At 39.5% G+C, this 17131-nt stretch overlaps 1 protein-coding gene and 1 long non-coding RNA gene across 2 annotated transcripts in view; one reads left to right on the forward strand and one right to left on the reverse strand.

Annotated features, from left to right (window-relative positions):
• Positions 1 to 6702: 6702 nt before the first annotated feature.
• The window catches only part of LOC141094054 (uncharacterized), a 132096-nt gene continuing 121667 nt past the window's right edge, over positions 6703 to 17131 (reverse strand). The window contains exon 2 of the long non-coding RNA XR_012233014.1: positions 6703 to 6911. This is a non-coding gene — a long non-coding RNA (uncharacterized lncRNA). The remainder of the gene's footprint in view (positions 6912 to 17131) is intronic.
• On the forward strand, positions 9328 to 13267 carry RCVRN (recoverin). Its single transcript, XM_073580196.1, has 3 exons — positions 9328 to 9723; positions 10925 to 11036; positions 12958 to 13267. The coding sequence occupies exons 1-3, from the start codon at positions 9343 to 9345 to the stop codon at positions 13059 to 13061; spliced, it is 597 nt and encodes a 198-aa protein (XP_073436297.1). The 5' UTR covers positions 9328 to 9342; the 3' UTR covers positions 13062 to 13267.

Raw genomic sequence — 17131 nt, forward strand, 5'->3', positions numbered from 1 at the left:
TATATTCGTGTACATAGGGGGCAGTATTATAGTTGTTATGTTCTTTTACATAGGGGGCAGTATTATAGTAGCTATATTCTTTTACATAGGGGCAGTATTATAGTAGCTATATTCTTGTACATACGGGCAGTATTATAGTAGTTATATTCTTGTACATGGGAGCAGTATTATAGTAGTTATATTCTTGTACATAGGAGCAGTATTATAGTAGTTATATTCTTGTACATAGGGGCAGTATTATAGTAGTTATGTTCTTGCACATAGGAGCAGTATTATAGTAGTTATGTCCTTAGTATTATAGTAGTTATATTCTTGTACATAGGGGGCAGTATTATAGTAGTTATATTCTTGTACATAGGAGCAGTATTATAGTTGTTATGTTCTTGTACATATGGGCAGTATTATAGTAGTTATATTCTTGTACATGGGAGCAGTATTATAGTAGTTATATTCCTGTACATAGGGGCAGTATTATAGTAGTTATATTCTTGTACATAGGGGGCAGTATTATAGTAGTTATATTCTTGTACATAGAGGGCAATATTATAGTAGTTATATTCTTGTACATAGGAGGCAGTATTATAGTAGTTATATTCTTGTACATAGGGGGCAGTATTATAGTAGGTATATTCTTGGACATAGGGGGCAGTATTATAGTAGTTACATTTTTGTACATAGGGGCAGTATTATAGTAGGTATATTCTTGTACATAGGGGGCAGTATTATAGTAGTTATACTCTTGTACATAGGGGCAGTTGTTGTGAGTTCATTTTTCCCTTCACTATTGAGGTCTGATGAACTCCCTCCTCTGGAGAAGGAAGGTAGTGAGGCTGATTATCAGACACCTGGGCAGCTAGATGATGACTGGGTGGCTGGAATTGATGACTGGATATAAGGCTGCCGACGCCCTTCTTCCTGGCTGGTGATTTTCCTGCTGGATTCTTGGAGACTAGTCTGATTCCTGCATCTCAAAGCTAAGTTTTTCTGCTCTGCTTTGTACTCTTATGTTTTGTTTTTTGTTTTGCCTTTTTTTTTTGGAGTTCTGCCATCCTCGGCCGGGGGTGAGCTGAATTCCATTTTTGTCTCTGATCTGTTGATCTTTTGCTCTGTCTTCAGAATATACCTGAGTGCTGATATAGTCTTTTGAAGCCTAGCTACTTCAGGGCCTGTTTTTCCTATCAGGCGGTTGGCTCATTTTGATAGGGTTTTTGCGGATGGCAGACAGCAGCTTTCCTATCCTGTCCTATGTAGTTAGCTTGGGCCCCATCATTTGCTCAACCTATCTTTCTATCTGTGTTAGTGTTTTCATCTTGCTTCACCGTCATTATATGTTGGTGGCTGCCTATTGCTTTGGGGTCTGCTCTGGGGCAGTTTAGTTTTTCCCCTTTCTGTCTTTAGGCTATCTAGTTCTCCGGCTGTGATCGAGGGGTCTAGGGCACCGTAGGAACCCCCCACGGCTACTGCTAGTTGTTGTGGATAGGTCCAGGGGTCTGCAATCCGATAGCTGCCAACCTCTCTGGTTTTTCTGGACTTAGCTGGTATTTTGTTTTTTCCTCCTTCGGTGACTCATCATAACAGGCAGTATTATAGTAGTTATATTCTTCTTACATAGGAGCAGTATTATAGTAGGTATATTCTTGTACATATGATCAGTATTATAGTAGGTATATTCTTGGACATAGGGGGCAGTATTATAGTAGTTACACTCTTGTACATAGGGGCAGTATTATAGTAGTTATATTCTTGTACATAGGAGCAGTATTATAGTAGTTATATTCTTGTACATAGGAGCAGTATTATAGTAGTTATATTCTTGTACATAGGGGCAGTATTATAGTAGTTATATTCTTGTACATAGGAGCAGTATTATAGTAGTTATATTCTTGTACATAGGGGGTAGTATTATAGTAGTTATATTCTTGTACATAGGGGGTAGTATTATAGTAGTTATATTCTTGTACATAGGGAATAGTATTATAGTAGTTATATTCTTGTACATAGGGGGCAGTATTATAGTAGTTATATTCTTGTACATAGAGGCAGTATTATAGTTATATTCTTGTACATAGGAGCAGTATTATAGTAGTTATATTCTTGTACATAGGGGGTAGTATTATAGTAGTTATATTCTTGTACATAGGGAATAGTATTATAGTAGTTATATTCTTGTACATAGGGGGCAGTATTATAGTAGTTATATTCTTGTACATAGAGGCAGTATTATAGTTATATTCTTGTACATAGGAGCAGTATTATAGTAGTTATATTCTTGTACATAGGGGGTAGTATTATAGTAGTTATATTCTTGTACATAGGGGGCAGTATTATAGTAGTTATATTCTTGTACATAGGGGGTAGTATTATAGTAGTTATATTCTTGTACATAGGGGGCAGTATTATAGTAGTTATATTCTTTTACATAGAGGCAGTATTATAGTTATATTCTTGTACATTGGAGCAGTATTATAGTAGTTATATTCTTGTACATAGGGGGCAGTATTATAGTAGTTATATTCTTGTACATAGGAGCAGTATTATAGAAGTTATATTCTTGTACATGGGGGTAGTATTATAGTAGTTATATTCTTGTACATGGGGGCAGTATTATAGTTGTTATATTCTTGTACATAGGGGCAGTATTATAGTAGTTATATTCTTGTACATAGGGGCAGTATTATAGTAGTTATATTTTTGTACATAGGAGCAGTGTTATAGTATTTATATTCTTGTGCATAGGGGCAGTATTATAGTAGTTATATTCTTGTACATGGGGGCAGTATTATAGTAGTTATATTCTTGGACATAGGGGGCAGTATTATAGTAGTTATAGTCTTGTACATAGTGGGCAGTATTATAGTAGTTATATTCTTATACATAGGGGCAGTATTATAGCAGTTATATTTTTGTACATGGGGGCAGTCTAATACTAGTTATATTCTTGTACATAGGAGCAGTATTATAGAAGTTATATTCTTGTACATAGGGGCAGTATTATAGTAGTTATACTCTTGTACATAGGGAGCAGTATTATAGTAGTTATATTCCTGTAGATAGGGGCAGTATTATAGTAGTTATATTCTTGTACATAGGAGCAGTGTTATAGTAGTTATATTCTTGTACATAGGAGCAATATTATATTAGTTATACTCTTGTACATAGGGGCAGTATTATAGTAGTTATATTCTTGTATGTAGGGGGCAGTATTATAGTAGTTATATTCTTGTACCTAGGGGGCAGTAATATAGTAGTTATATTCTTGTACATAGGGGGCAGTATTATAGTAGTTATATTCTTGTACATAGGGGCAGTATTATAGTAGTTATATTCTTGTACGTAGGGGGCAGTATTATAATAGTTATATTCTTGTACATAGGAGCAGTGTTATAGTAGTTATATTCTTGTACATAGGAGCAATATTATATTAGTTATACTCTTGTACATAGGGGCAGTATTATAGTAGTTATATTCTTCTTACATAGGAGCAGTATTATAGTAGGTATATTCTTGTACATAGGAGCAGTAATAAAGTAGGTATATTCTTGGACATAGGGGGCAGTATTATAGTAGTTACACTCTTGTACATAGGGGCAGTATTATCGTAGTTATATTCTTGTACATAGGAGCAGTATTATAGTAGTTATATTCTTGTACATAGGAGCAGTATTATAGTATTTATATTCTTGTGCATAGGGGCAGTATTATAGTAGTTATATTCTTGGACATAGGGGGCAGTATTATAGTAGTTATAGTCTTGTACATAGTGGGCAGTATTATAGTAGTTATATTCTTATACATAGGGGCAGTATTATAGCAGTTATAATCTTGTACATAGGGGGCAGTCTAATAGTAGTTATATTCTTGTACATAGGGGCAGTATTATAGTATTTATACTCTTGTACATAGGGAGAAGTATTATAGTAGTTATATTCTTGTAGATAGGGGCAGTATTATAGTAGTTATATTCTTGTATGTAGGGGGCAGTATTATAGTAGTTATATTCTTGTACACAGGGGGCAGTATTATAGTAGTTATATTCTTGTACATAGGGGGCAGTATTATAGTAGTTATATTCTTGTACATAGGGGCAGTATTATAGTAGTTATATTCTTGTACGTAGGGAGCAGTATTATAGTAGTTATATTCTTGTACGTAGGGGGCTGTATTATAATAGTTATATTCTTGTACATAGGAGCAGTATTATAGTAGTTATATTCTTGTATGTAGGGAGCAGTATTATAGTAGTTATATTCTTGTACATAGGGGGCAGTATTATAGTAGTTATATTCTTGTACATAGGAGGCAGTATTACAGTAGTTATATTCTTGTACATAGGAGGCAGTATTACAGTAGTTATATTCTTGTACATAGGGGCAGTATTATAGTAGTTATATTCTTGTACATAGGGAGCAGTATTATACTAGTTATATTCTTGTACATAGGGGCAGTACTATAGTGGTTATATTTTTTGACACGCACCATGTCACCGTTTTCGGCTTTCTGAATTGTGTTCCTTTCGATCGTCGCTCCCTATTACATATTCCTCCCATCCTCGTACAGGTATAGCGGTGATATCTGGCAGAATTAATTCGTAAATGGGTCATTTGACAGCTCAGCTTTGTCTGAGCGAATAGCCACGGTGTGCAGATGGCAGGTTAATCCCCCTAGCCTGCGGCTTATCACTTGTGCGCTGGAAGATGTTGTAATCTGATTATGCTCTAGGTTCTTGTGTGTGGATTTGATGGTCACTTTGCTTTTTGGGATGATGAGCGCCATCATTGTAATTACACCCAGTCTGCAGGTTACATATGGCGGAGGATCGCTGTGTAATATCCTCATCAGCATCATCCATAGACACAAAAACTATAATGCACACATACAGTCATGGCCAAAAGTTTTGAGAATGACACAAATATTAATTTTTACAAAGTCAACTGCTTCATTTTTTCTAATGGCAATTTGCATATACTCCAGAATGTTATAAAGAGTGATCAGCTTAACAGCAATTACTTGCAAAGTCAATATTTGCCTAGAAAATGAACTTTATCCCCCAAAACACATTTCAACATCATTGCAGCCCTGCCTTAAAAGGACCAGCTAACATCGTTTCAGTGATTGCTCCATTAACACAGGTGTGGGTGTTGATGAGGACAGGGCTGGAGATCAATCTGTCATGATTAAGTAAGAATGACACCACTGGACACTTTAAAAGGAGGCTGGTGCTTGGCATCATTGTTTCTCTTCTGTTAACCATGGTTATCTCTAAAGAAACACGTGCAGTCACTATTGCACTGCACAAAAATGGCCTAACAGGGAAGAGTATCGCAGCTAGAAAGATTGCACCTCAGTCAACAATCTATCGCATCATCAAGAACTTCAAGGAGAGAGGTTCCCTTGTTGCCAAAAAGGCTCCAGGGCGCCCAAGAAAGACCAGCAAGTGCCAGGACCGTCTCTTAAAAGTGTTTCAGCTGCGGGATCGGGCTACCAGCAGTGCAGAGCTTGCTCAGGAATGGCAGCAGGCAGGTGTGAGTGCATCTGCACGCACTGTGAGGCGGAGACTCTTGGAGCAAGGTCTGGTCTCAAGGAGGGCAGCAAAGAAGCCACTTCTCTCCAGGAAAAACATCATGGACAGATGAACTGATATTCTGCAAAAGGTACAGGGAGTGGACTGCTGAGGACAGGGGTCAAGTCATTTTCTCTGATAAATCCCCTTTTCGATTGTTTGGGACATCTGGAAAATGGCTTATTCGGAGAAGACCAGGTGAGCGCTACCACCAGTCTTGTCTCATGCCAACTGTCAAGCATCCTGAAACCATTCATGTGTGGGGTTGCTTCTCAGCCAAGGGAATGGGCTCTCTCTCAGTCTTGCCTAAAAACACAGCCATGAATAAAGAATGGTACCAGAATGTCCTCCAAGAGCAACTTCTCCCAACCGTCCAAGAGCAGTTTGGCGATCAACAATGCCTTTTTCAACATGATGGAGCACCTTGTCATGAAGCAAAGGTGATAACTAAATGGCTCAGGGAACAAAACATAGAGATTTTGGGACCATGGCCTGGAAACTCCCCAGATCTTAATCCCATTGAGAACTTGTGGTCAATCATCAAGAGACGGGTGGACAAACAAAAACCTTCAAATTCAGACAAAATAAAAGCATTAATTTTGCAAGAATGGACTGCTATCAGTCAGGATTTGATCCAGAAGTTGATTGAGAGCATGCCAGGGAGAATTGCTGAGGTCCTGAAGAAGAAGGGTCAACACTGCAAATACTGACTTGCTGCATTAACTCATTCTGTCAATATAACCTTTTGCTACTCATAATATGATTGCAATTATATTTCTGTATGTGATAAAAACATCTGACAAACACACATAAAAACCAGAGGGCAGCAGATCATGTGAAAATATAATATTTGTGTCATTCTCAAAACTTTTGGCCATGACTGTACACTAGTGAATAAATAATGGCGCCCTGCCCTGTAGGTCATATTCACATTGCATTGGCCATGTAGAAGTCAATTATTTTTTGTCCTTATCTCTTGCTGGGCTTGTGCTTCTACTCCGCATCCAATCTGAAGATGCTGATCTCCAAAGAGAGGGACAGAAAGCCGAGCATCAGATGGATGGTGGTCCATGTGAGACTTATTAGTTTCATGCTTGAGCTCTGCACCCAGCGAGGCTGTCAAGGTATAGACACGTAGTGGATTAATTATTCACACAGATTTATTTTTAGGCTGGAAGCTGAGTGGTGAGGAGTGCAGCTGTGGTGAGGAGCGCAGCTGTGGCTCACAGTATTTTAAATTGGGCAAGCTCTTGAATCCAGGCCAGGAATCTCCTCTTCGGCTGAAATCTTATGGGAGCAATGATGAGTTGGGCAGGCTTTTCATTACTTATTCTGGTACATTCTCTTCCTCCTACAATGTAAAACAAAAATTAGTTAGTAAAACATAGTTACGACAGATCACCAAATTAATTAGGTGTGAATCAAATGTGCCCCAAATACCAGTAAAAATAACATTTATTGTGCTATGAAGGCTCTATAGACACCTGATCCCGTAATTGGAGGGGTTAAAAATAAGAAATAGTATACTCATCCAGGCCCTTCACTTGTTCAGCCACCACAGCTACCAGTCCGATACTCTGCTGCCTTTGGCTCTGATTCCGGTCTTTCTGTCTTCAGTCGTTGACACCTTTGGTGTTGACCAGATCTCACACGACATCATGACATGTGACACCCCTCAACAACATGAATGTGGGGGGACACATAATTAATGATGGATGAGCAGTAAAATGCTTGGGCGCTCATTACTCGAATTGAGCAAATCATAATGCTCGTTTCGAGTAGCGAGAATAATGAAAGTCAATGGGAAACCTAAGTATTGACTCCAAAATAAAAAAAGAAGAAAAAAAAAATCTCTCACCGTATTTCCCTGTTGGTTTTAGCAATAAATTAATAAATAATAAAGAAATGACATGGTGACCCCCTTATTTTTACTAAGCAGCTAAGGCAAAGCAGACAGCTATGGGCTGATATTATCAGGCTGGTAAGGTCCATGGTTATTGGCCCCTCCCCAGCTTAAAAACACCAGCTGCCACAGGACATCGCAATAGAGGAGCCAATTCTGGGGCCCTATCTCAGCTCTTCCTCATTGCCCTGGTGCGGTGGCCATAAGGGTAATGAAATTTGTGCTGCTGATGTCACGAGTGTGTCATGTCCTCCTGGGAGATCTGGGATTAGAAGATCACTATGTATTATAAATTGAAGATCTTCCAGTTAGCCTGTGTGTTTGTGTCGCATATTAAATGGATTTGGTTTCCTTTGGTGCTGAAGAGGTTAACGAACATTTCTATTCTGGTCAGAAACTTGCAGCTCCATTTTCAGCTGCTTCTGATCTGGTCATTACCTCTCCCTATAAAACCTTTCTCTGTATTGCTAGTGAAAGCTTTGCTTCCATGATCCTTTCAGACGCTGTGCTGAATAGGAGTTTGTTGTTGCTACTGGAGACTGTTGCGTGTTGTTTTTGGGTGTATGCTTTCCCCATTGTCCTATTCCCATTTGGTTGGTATATTCCTATCCTTCCATGTATACCTTTTTACCTTTGGTGGGTGTTTGTATGTTTGTTACTTTCTGTTATCCATTTTTTTTGTCTTTTGTCTTGTTTATCTTACATTTCTTTCCCAGGCCTCATGGGGTCAGGGTCGGGGACAGATCAGGGTTTAACAGGAGCATAGTATGGTCAGAGACTCGGGCCTCTCTACCTTCAAGAGTACCCCCGAAACAGGGATAGTTGGGTTCTCAGTTTCAGGGACAGTTTGATGCCCTCCTTCATTACCAAAGACCGTCACAGCGTGACAGATGACAGCTGTGATTTGTCAAAAATCATAGCTGGTAACAACCTCTGGGGTTTGTAAAGGAGAGGTGTCTGTCAGCCACCCCCATTACTGACCCAGTAAGAAAAAGGGAATATACCACACAAAAAATTGTTTATTCACAAAAACACTCCCCGACAAATGCCCTTGCCCTCCCATTTATAAAAAAAAATGTCATGAAGTAGTCCAACGATCCCACAATGTCCCATGCCGTCTGAAGAGTTGTAACAATGCTCCATTGAATTCCGCAGCCGCCACTGCCGGGTACTCTGCTCTGTGACACCGGCCGGTTATGAACTGATGTGACATCAGTGATGTTAGTGAGGTTACATCTGTTCACAACCACTTGGGTCTCATGGAGCACCATGACCGGCAGTCTGCGTGACCTGGCGGAATCACTGTAGTATGTCGGGCTGCCACAGAGCGTAGACTGGCAGTCCGACGTACTACAACGACTGTGTCATGAATTCATGGACTTCACGAGATGCTGATACCACCTAACTGTGACCAGCTTCCCTACAGTACACCTATACAATTAATGTTGAGGTTGGTTGCGTTCACTTCACCATTGCTGGTGGCACCTAATCCATCCTCTTTAATTACATATATGGCAATAGACAGGTTGTTTATAGCAGTTAATATGGCATTACTCACTCTCCCAGGGAAGAAAAGCCTGTCGTAAAGTCAGATTCCCTCAATGGCTTCAGACTCAATAAACCATTATAGCCAAGGCATCTCACTTATTGACTTCATAGTATCATTAGTGGGTAAGACGCGTACCATGAGGTTAGACTGCTTTTTCAATTAAATTAATTGTAGTTCTGAAGCCACACCATTGTCTGCATGACGCTTAAACCGCAGTAATCCTATCAAGTCTTATCTGGATTTACAGGGAGGCAAATCTTCTACTCATTACCTCCTTGAGTTTTAGCGTTGTAGGACAATAGTAAAGTTCAAGATCCTTCTTCCTTCATTATGGGCAATAGCAAAAGTGGTGCCCTATCAAAGGAGATTCTGGAAGAACTTCAGTTGAACACCAAATTTACCCAGGAGGAGTTGAGTACATGGTATCAGTCCTTCCTGAAGGAGTGTCCAAGTGGAAGGATCTCCAAAACTCAGTTTGAAACTATCTACTCAAAGTTCTTTCCCGACGCTGATCCAAAAGCGTATGCCCAACACGTCTTCAGAAGCTTCGATGCCAACAACGACGGCACCTTGGACTTTAAGGAATATATGATCGCTCTTCATATGACCTCTTCTGGGAAGACTGACCAAAAATTAGAGTGGGCTTTCTCCTTATATGACGTGGACGGAAATGGGACCATCAATAAGCAAGAAGTTCTTGAAATCATAACGGTACGGTATTAATTAATCTCTTAGTACCATAAGAACACCTCCAGTTCGGTAGACCCCGAAGACCCAAAAATGTCAAATTAAGAAAATAAAGGGCCTGGAATGAGAATTGCTCAATATTTGGGGCTCATAGTATTGTAAGATCTTATGTGTTTAGAGTTAAATTAGCCAAAACGCATATCTGTCTAATTTGGTAAAATTTAATATTTTGGTAAAAAAAAAATTTAGAATTTTACATAGACTTTTGAAAAATGAAGATCTTCAAAATCGTGAAATAAAATGTTGAAGACAAATTTATAACAAATGTAAATTTTATAAATGTTAAGAAATAATTAAGGGTCCAAGTTACATAATCCTCTATTACAGTTAAGCAGAAATTTCGGGAACTCTTTGAGTTTTCTTTCTGACAGCTCTACGTCATTCTTTAACTTAGAGTTGTTTTATGAAAAACTCTTAAAATACTCAATATTAATTTATATAAAACAGTTCATTTGATTATTTTTTTAAAGGTTAATAGAAAATAAAAAAAATACTCAAAATTAATTTTTATTTATATGAAACAGTAAATTTGGCAAATTTTATTTTTCTTTTTTTACAATGTTATTTTTTCATAAAATGATTGGATGGCAGAGATTTATCGCTCATTAATTGTTCCTTAAGTTCATTGCTCATTTTGACAGACTTAATTAAAAAGGATAAAATATTAATGAATATTTATAGAAATAAAAAAAAATCAAATTTCTATAAATTAAAATAATAAAGAAATTACAAAATTCTTCCATTATTAATCAACTCTGATGTTTTAGTAAATGTTCATTACTTTGTTCTGAAGTACAAATGTATCTGTTAGATTGACGATCAATGCTAACGTTAGTTAACTTAACTGAGTTTATTTTTCGGCTTTGTGACATTTTTTATATTATTGATGTTGATCATATTATTTTATATTTTGTTTCTTTTTCATTTTATTTTTCTTTAGTTTCAAGTAAAACATAACTTCTATTCCGTATCCTATTTTTTATTTTAGTTTTTTAAATAAAAAAATACATTTTCATTTTTTCTTCACATAATTATCTTCTAAAAATAATCAAACAAGTTCTTGATTTTTAAGAGATCTTAAGAGTTTAACACAAACTTTTCAAAAACACTTTGGAATTTCCATGTTTAGAGAAAATTTTAAAAAATGTTTTGCTTTTTTTCTCAGGCAATATTCAAAATGATTACTGCTGAAGACCAAAAATGTCTACCGGATGATGAAAACACTCCGGACAGGAGAACCAATAAAATATGGGACTACTTTGGCAAAAAAGATGCTGGTAATTTTCACTTATATGTAGTCACATCCCATAGAAGCTCGTCACTTTTGAGGTCACGTGACACAATATTTTTTCAAGCTTTTATTCACTTGACTTATCTATGTTACAATCCATAAAGTCTATAGAAGTCTTAATTGTCCACAAACTGTTCAGAACATCCCAACCTACATTAAGGAGGTCAGTCATGAATGAACAAGGCTGCCTGGTGGGTTTCCCGATGGTAGACACAACCACAACATCCCATAACAGTGGGCATCTTCAATGTATGAGCCATCAAAGCTTCCTGGGCTTTGGCCATCAACAGTAGAGGTCAAAGGTCCATCGACAAGTAGACTTCCATTAGGTCACACCTCACTTTTCCATAATTGGCTGATTAGCTGGATCTTCCCGGAGTAGAGTTGACCACAAAAATCATCAATAGTTGTGGCAAGAAAATGGGATGTCCACCATTGGTATCCCACAGTGGATATTTCTCTAAAATGGTACCTTTTGTGTATCATCCAAAGAATTTCAATCTTGAACATTGGGCCTGTGGTTGACATTGCGTTTTAGTCTATGGTCAATGGCTCTGTTGAGACTTATATATGAAACTCTAGGATTTGGACATTTGTGCTATTGGGGTGGGCTCCAATATGTAGATGATTGAGTCTTAGAGTCTACCCCAAGTAGGTGGATGTGGCCAAAAAGGATTTCCGACAGAGCAGATGGTGACTGTTGGCATCATACAGTCAATGGACCGATTGGCTCAAACATTCGAATACCGTTTTCCAGGGTTTCACATGTAAGCTTCGATGGAACCACTGACAGTAGGCAATGTGAACCCAGCCTAAGGTTAACAGACCCATGAGGCAGGAGCATAGTGTGGGTGAGAAAGCCACTGGTCAGTTGCCCCGGGTGCCAAATTTTATGGTAGTGCAAAATGTCCACCTTCTTATCTGCCCCCATTGTCAAGTGAGCTTGGACTCTACTGCACTCGGCCAATTCTTATTGGAGTAGCGCAGTGAGTGTTTGGCAAGATGACAAATCTTTTAGTATAATTAAGTTCCCTTTATCATTTCTGTTGCTGCCTATGCAGAGCGCAGAAGTTGTTGACATCATCTCACCGATAATATTACAATTAATGGTCACCATCCAGTAAGAAAAATTGTTGGAAGAACTCATCCTATCTCTGGGATTTGGAAGCCTTCTGACCCGTATATTTCTGCTATGGGAGGGCATACATGTGGTTGCCACCCCTGTTGAAGTCTACTGGAGTTATGAAGAGCCAGTGACTCCATTGAATGTTAAGAGACAGTGATATATATGTTTCTTCACGTCTTGTCAGAAGCATAGGATCATCGAATAGACACCAATAACATGGCTGAACGTACCAAAGATGGTGGAGGGTACAAGGACATGTCTCACGTGTCCTCCCTATAGTCTGACCTCATCGTTCCATATCTTCTCTATAGGAAATCTCAAGATCCACCAATTGGATCTTCATATGTGAGGAATTGTCCCTTCTAGTGGTCTACAATGATGTTTGTAAATTAGGGATGAGATAATAAATTCGAGCCATCAGTATTCTATGGCCACCAGACAGGAGCCCAACAAATCACCTCCTACCTGCTGGAGTCCCAACGCCTCTTCTGATTTGTAGGCCTGATGAGACTTCATCGTTATGGAATGATCCAACATAACATTGTTCCAGGCCTACAAATCAGAAGCGGCACCTAGAATGTTAGCAGTTTGGAGCGCTGCCGTCCAGTGACCACAGAATACTGAGGTGGCTGCTGGAGCTACGAATGACTTCGCTCATGTCTATTCTTCACACTTTGTAGTAAGTTTGCAGTTTAATCTACTAGACCAGTTTGTTTGACCATTGGCTCTATCGGCCTTGTAGATGACCCATTCAGATCACCTGTGGATTTTCTATTTCCAGATAGAATCACGGAAGGAGAATTTATTCAGGGAATCATGAATAATAAAGAAATCCTGCGCCTGATCCAATATGAACCTCAAAAAGTCAAGGAAAAAATAAAATAACATAAATAGCGACCACTGAGCCCGAGTCCATCTCCGCATATCAAAGACTGTCTGCACCATCATGACCATGTCATCATGACCACCACTGAAAACAAGAAGACAGACTCATCTGACACACTTGTCCTTCTTAAACTTCTTGTACAACTTGTGTCCCGTGACGTTGAGTTCACTGGAACGTAATTAGGTCAATAAATAATCCATGGATTGTATCGGTAGTCTTCTTATGTTCTGAAGGTCACGCCATTAGCTTATTCTATGTGGACCATGGAACAGGACAGAAGGAAGATACTGGAGACATGAGCAAAAATGCAAACTCAAAACAATTCAAACATTTCCAAAAGTTAATTTTTTTAATTTACTTTTTTGTTTTGTTGAAGTCTTTTTCTTTTCTGTGTAGAAGTGAAAACACATGGGCTGTAGATTATTATTTTATTATTATTACTTTTATGATGCAAAATTAATAAAAACAATTCGAAAAAAGGAAAATCTAAATCTTAACATGGTGGATTCTTTTCCTCAAGTGCAAATTACTAAAAATGCACTGACATCCAAAGGAAAAGGAAAAACATGGCGGATTATTTTTAAGTACTAAAAATAAAGGAAAATAATCCTTAAAAAGGTTATGGAACAAAATTAGTATTTAATGGGGGAAAGGAAAAGAGAACCCTATAACATTATCTATTTCATGTTCATTTCTAATATAAAAACTTATATTATCCAAGTCATAATTAATTTCAGCCTTTTCTTAGCTCTAATAATTTTTGCTTCACAAATGTAAGAAGTACGATATTTTACTGCTCTTAACTCCCTTAGAGCCTGTGGGTGTAAGCCTTTAAAATGTGTTTAGAAAATCACCAACCATGATCTGTCTGTCCATTTCTAACAAAACTGTGGAATCCCAGCCTTTACTTAGCACTAATTTGTGCTTGATCTAGAGCAGCGGTTCCCAAATTCCAGTCCTCGTGGACTCCAACAGGTCATGTTTTCAGGATTTCCATAGTGTTACACATGTGAGAGAATTCCTGAAGCCTTGATGATGCTTCCATCACCTGTGAAATACTAAGGAAATCCTGAAAACATGACATGTTGGGGGCTGTGAGGACTGGAGTTTGGGAAACACTGATCTAGAGGAATCTTTAAAGTTACTGCAATAACCTCCCTTAGAACCTGTGGGTGTAAACTTTTAAAATGTGTAAAAAAAAAAAAGCACCACCCATAATCTGAGGTCTTTATTTCAGGTGTCTTATTACTGTGTCTGTTTCCTGTCCCTTTCTAACAAAACTGTGGAATTCAAGCCTTACCTTAGCACCAATTTGCTAAGTAACTAAGCTTCCTTAGAACCTGTAGGTGTATGCCAATATAACATGTAGCTTTCCCTACCTTTTTTTCTTAAAATATCTATACAATCTCCTAACTTAGGCAAGTTATTTTTCATACCCCACTTGACAGATTTCCTCATTAATGAATACAGATAAAATGGAAACATTCGGGAACTCGAAAACATCTTCAACCCCTTGAATCATTTAGTGTTTTTTTGTCTCTCTTTGACTTATGACTTTTTAGAACTCATATATTAACTCCGAATTGAATTTGCCTGGTTTGGACGCCTCTTCTGGCTTTCCCCAACAATGGACACCCATGATGGCAATTTTTTCAAATCAAGTTGGATCACGTGATCCATGATCATCATTTTTTAAGGAGGGGGTGAAAAAGTCGCCTGCAACTCGCTGAGCTCAGAGCCTGGAGCTCCACCAGAACCAGAGCAGAAGATAGAAGAAAGCTGAACCCTGAGGACACATTGTATCACTACATGAAATGCTGACTATATGGTATCTGAAGTGCACCACGACCTCGTCCCCCACCCTAATTATACTCTGTGCGATCCCCACTCCCTATTTAAGTCTTCACCCCTTTCTCTAGAATCTCTATAGGCCTGGTAGCTTTTCTGTATTGAATCTTACAGAAGAAGATCCGATGTGACGTCCCGGGATCACGGTGTGATGTTTCCCGACAGATTGGGGACAGTGGAAAAAGAACATTAATCATCTCCTCCCCCGATGTGAGACGCCGATCAATATCTCATGCACGGGAGAATGTTCTAGAACACTGCAAATATATATAAAAAGCTACAAGAGCATGATATAATGTGTCACCTGTAAGATCAATGCTCCCGTACCCTGAGTTTCAGTGCCAGTATCCTGTACCCCCAATGTCAGTGTAATTACCTTTACCCCCAGTGTCAGTGCCGGTATCCTGCACCCTGAGTGTCACTGCCAGTATCCTGTACCCTGAGAGTCATTGCCATTAACCTGTACCCCCAGTGTCAGTGCCAGTATCCTGTACCCCTAATGTCAGTGTCATTATCCTGTACCCCCAGTGTCAGTGTCATTATCCTGTACCCCCAGTGTCAGTGTCATTATCCTGTACCCCCAGTGTCAGTGTCATTATCCTGTACCCCCAGCATCAGTGTCATTATCTTGTACCCCCAGTGTCAGTGTCATTATCCTGTACCCCCAGTGTCAGTGTCATTATCCTGTACCCCGAGTGTCAGTGTCATTATCCTTATCCTGTACTACGAATGTCAGTGTCATTATCCTGTACCCCGAGTGTCATTACCCTGTACCTCGAGTGTCAGTGTCATTATCCTGTCCCCCTTTGTCATTATCCTGTACCCCGAGTGTCAGTGTCTTTATCCTGTACCCCGAGTGTCAGTGTCATTATCCTGTACCCCCAGTGTCAGTGTCATTACTGTGTACCCATAGTGTCAGTTTCATTATCCTGTACCCCGAGTGTCAGTGTCATTATCCTGTACCCCGAGTGTCAGTCATTATCCTGTACCCCGAGTGTCAGTGTCATTATCCTGTACCCCGAGTGTCATTGTCATTATCCTGTACCCCGAGTGTCAGTGTCATTATCCTGTACCCCGAGTGTCAGTGTCATTATCCTGTACCCCGAGTGTCAATGTCATTATCCTGTACCCCGAGTGTCAGTGTCATTATTCTGTACCCCGAGTGTCAGTTTCATTATCCTGTACCCCGAGTGTCAGTGTCATTATCCTGTACCCCGAGTGTCAGTGTCATTATTCTGTACCCCGAGTGTCATTACCCTGTACCTCGAGTGTCAGTGTCATTATCCTGTCCCCCTTTGTCATTATCCTGTACCCCGAGTGTCAGTGTCTTTATCCTGTACCCCGAGTGTCAGTGTCATTATCCTGTACCCCCAGTGTCAGTGTCATTACTGTGTACCCATAGTGTCAGTTTCATTATCCTGTACCCCGAGTGTCAGTGTCATTATCCTGTACCCCGAGTGTCAGTCATTATCCTGTACCCCGAGTGTCAGTGTCATTATCCTGTACCCCGAGTGTCATTGTCATTATCCTGTACCCCGAGTGTCAGTGTCATTATCCTGTACCCCGAGTGTCAGTGTCATTATCCTGTACCCCGAGTGTCAATGTCATTATCCTGTACCCCGAGTGTCAGTGTCATTATTCTGTACCCCGAGTGTCAGTTTCATTATCCTGTACCCCGAGTGTCAGTGTCATTATCCTGTACCCCGAGTGTCAGTGTCATTATCCTGTACCCCGAGTGTCAGTGTCATTATCCTGTACCCCGAGTGTCATTACCCTGTACCTCGAGTGTCAGTGTCATTATCCTGTCCCCCTTTGTCATTATCCTGTACCCCGAGTGTCAGTGTCTTTATCCTGTACCCCGAGTGTCAGTGTCATTATCCTGTACCCCCAGTGTCAGTGTCATTACTGTGTACCCATAGTGTCAGTTTCATTATCCTGTACCCCGAGTGTCAGTGTCATTATCCTGTACCCCGAGTGTCAGTCATTATCCTGTACCCCGAGTGTCAGTGTCATTATCCTGTACCCCGAGTGTCATTGTCATTATCCTGTACCCCGAGTGTCAGTGTCATTATCCTGTACCCCGAGTGTCAGTGTCATTATCCTGTACCCCGAGTGTCAATGTCATTATCCTGTACCCCGAGTGTCAGTGTCATTATTCTGTACCCCGAGTGTCAGTTTCATTATCCTGTACCCCGAGTGTCAGTGTCATTATCCTGTACCC

Source organism: Dendrobates tinctorius, unplaced genomic scaffold (assembly GCF_039654945.1).
Source record: "Dendrobates tinctorius isolate UK_male_01 unplaced genomic scaffold, ASM3965494v1 ptg000063l, whole genome shotgun sequence".
NCBI classification, from domain to species: Eukaryota; Metazoa; Chordata; class Amphibia; order Anura; family Dendrobatidae; genus Dendrobates; species Dendrobates tinctorius.

What these genes read in the sequence shown, in the direction of transcription:
- RCVRN (XM_073580196.1), top strand. Translation starts at nt 9,343, where the DNA reads ATGGGCAATAGCAAAAGTGGTGCCCTATCAAAGGAGATTCTGGAAGAA. An exon ending in AAGTTCTTGAAATCATAACG is followed by an intron (nt 9,724 to 10,924) that starts GTACGGTATTAA and finishes TTTTTTTCTCAG; the next exon opens with GCAATATTCAAAATGATTAC. An exon ending in CTTTGGCAAAAAAGATGCTG is followed by an intron (nt 11,037 to 12,957) that starts GTAATTTTCACT and finishes TTCTATTTCCAG; the next exon opens with ATAGAATCACGGAAGGAGAA.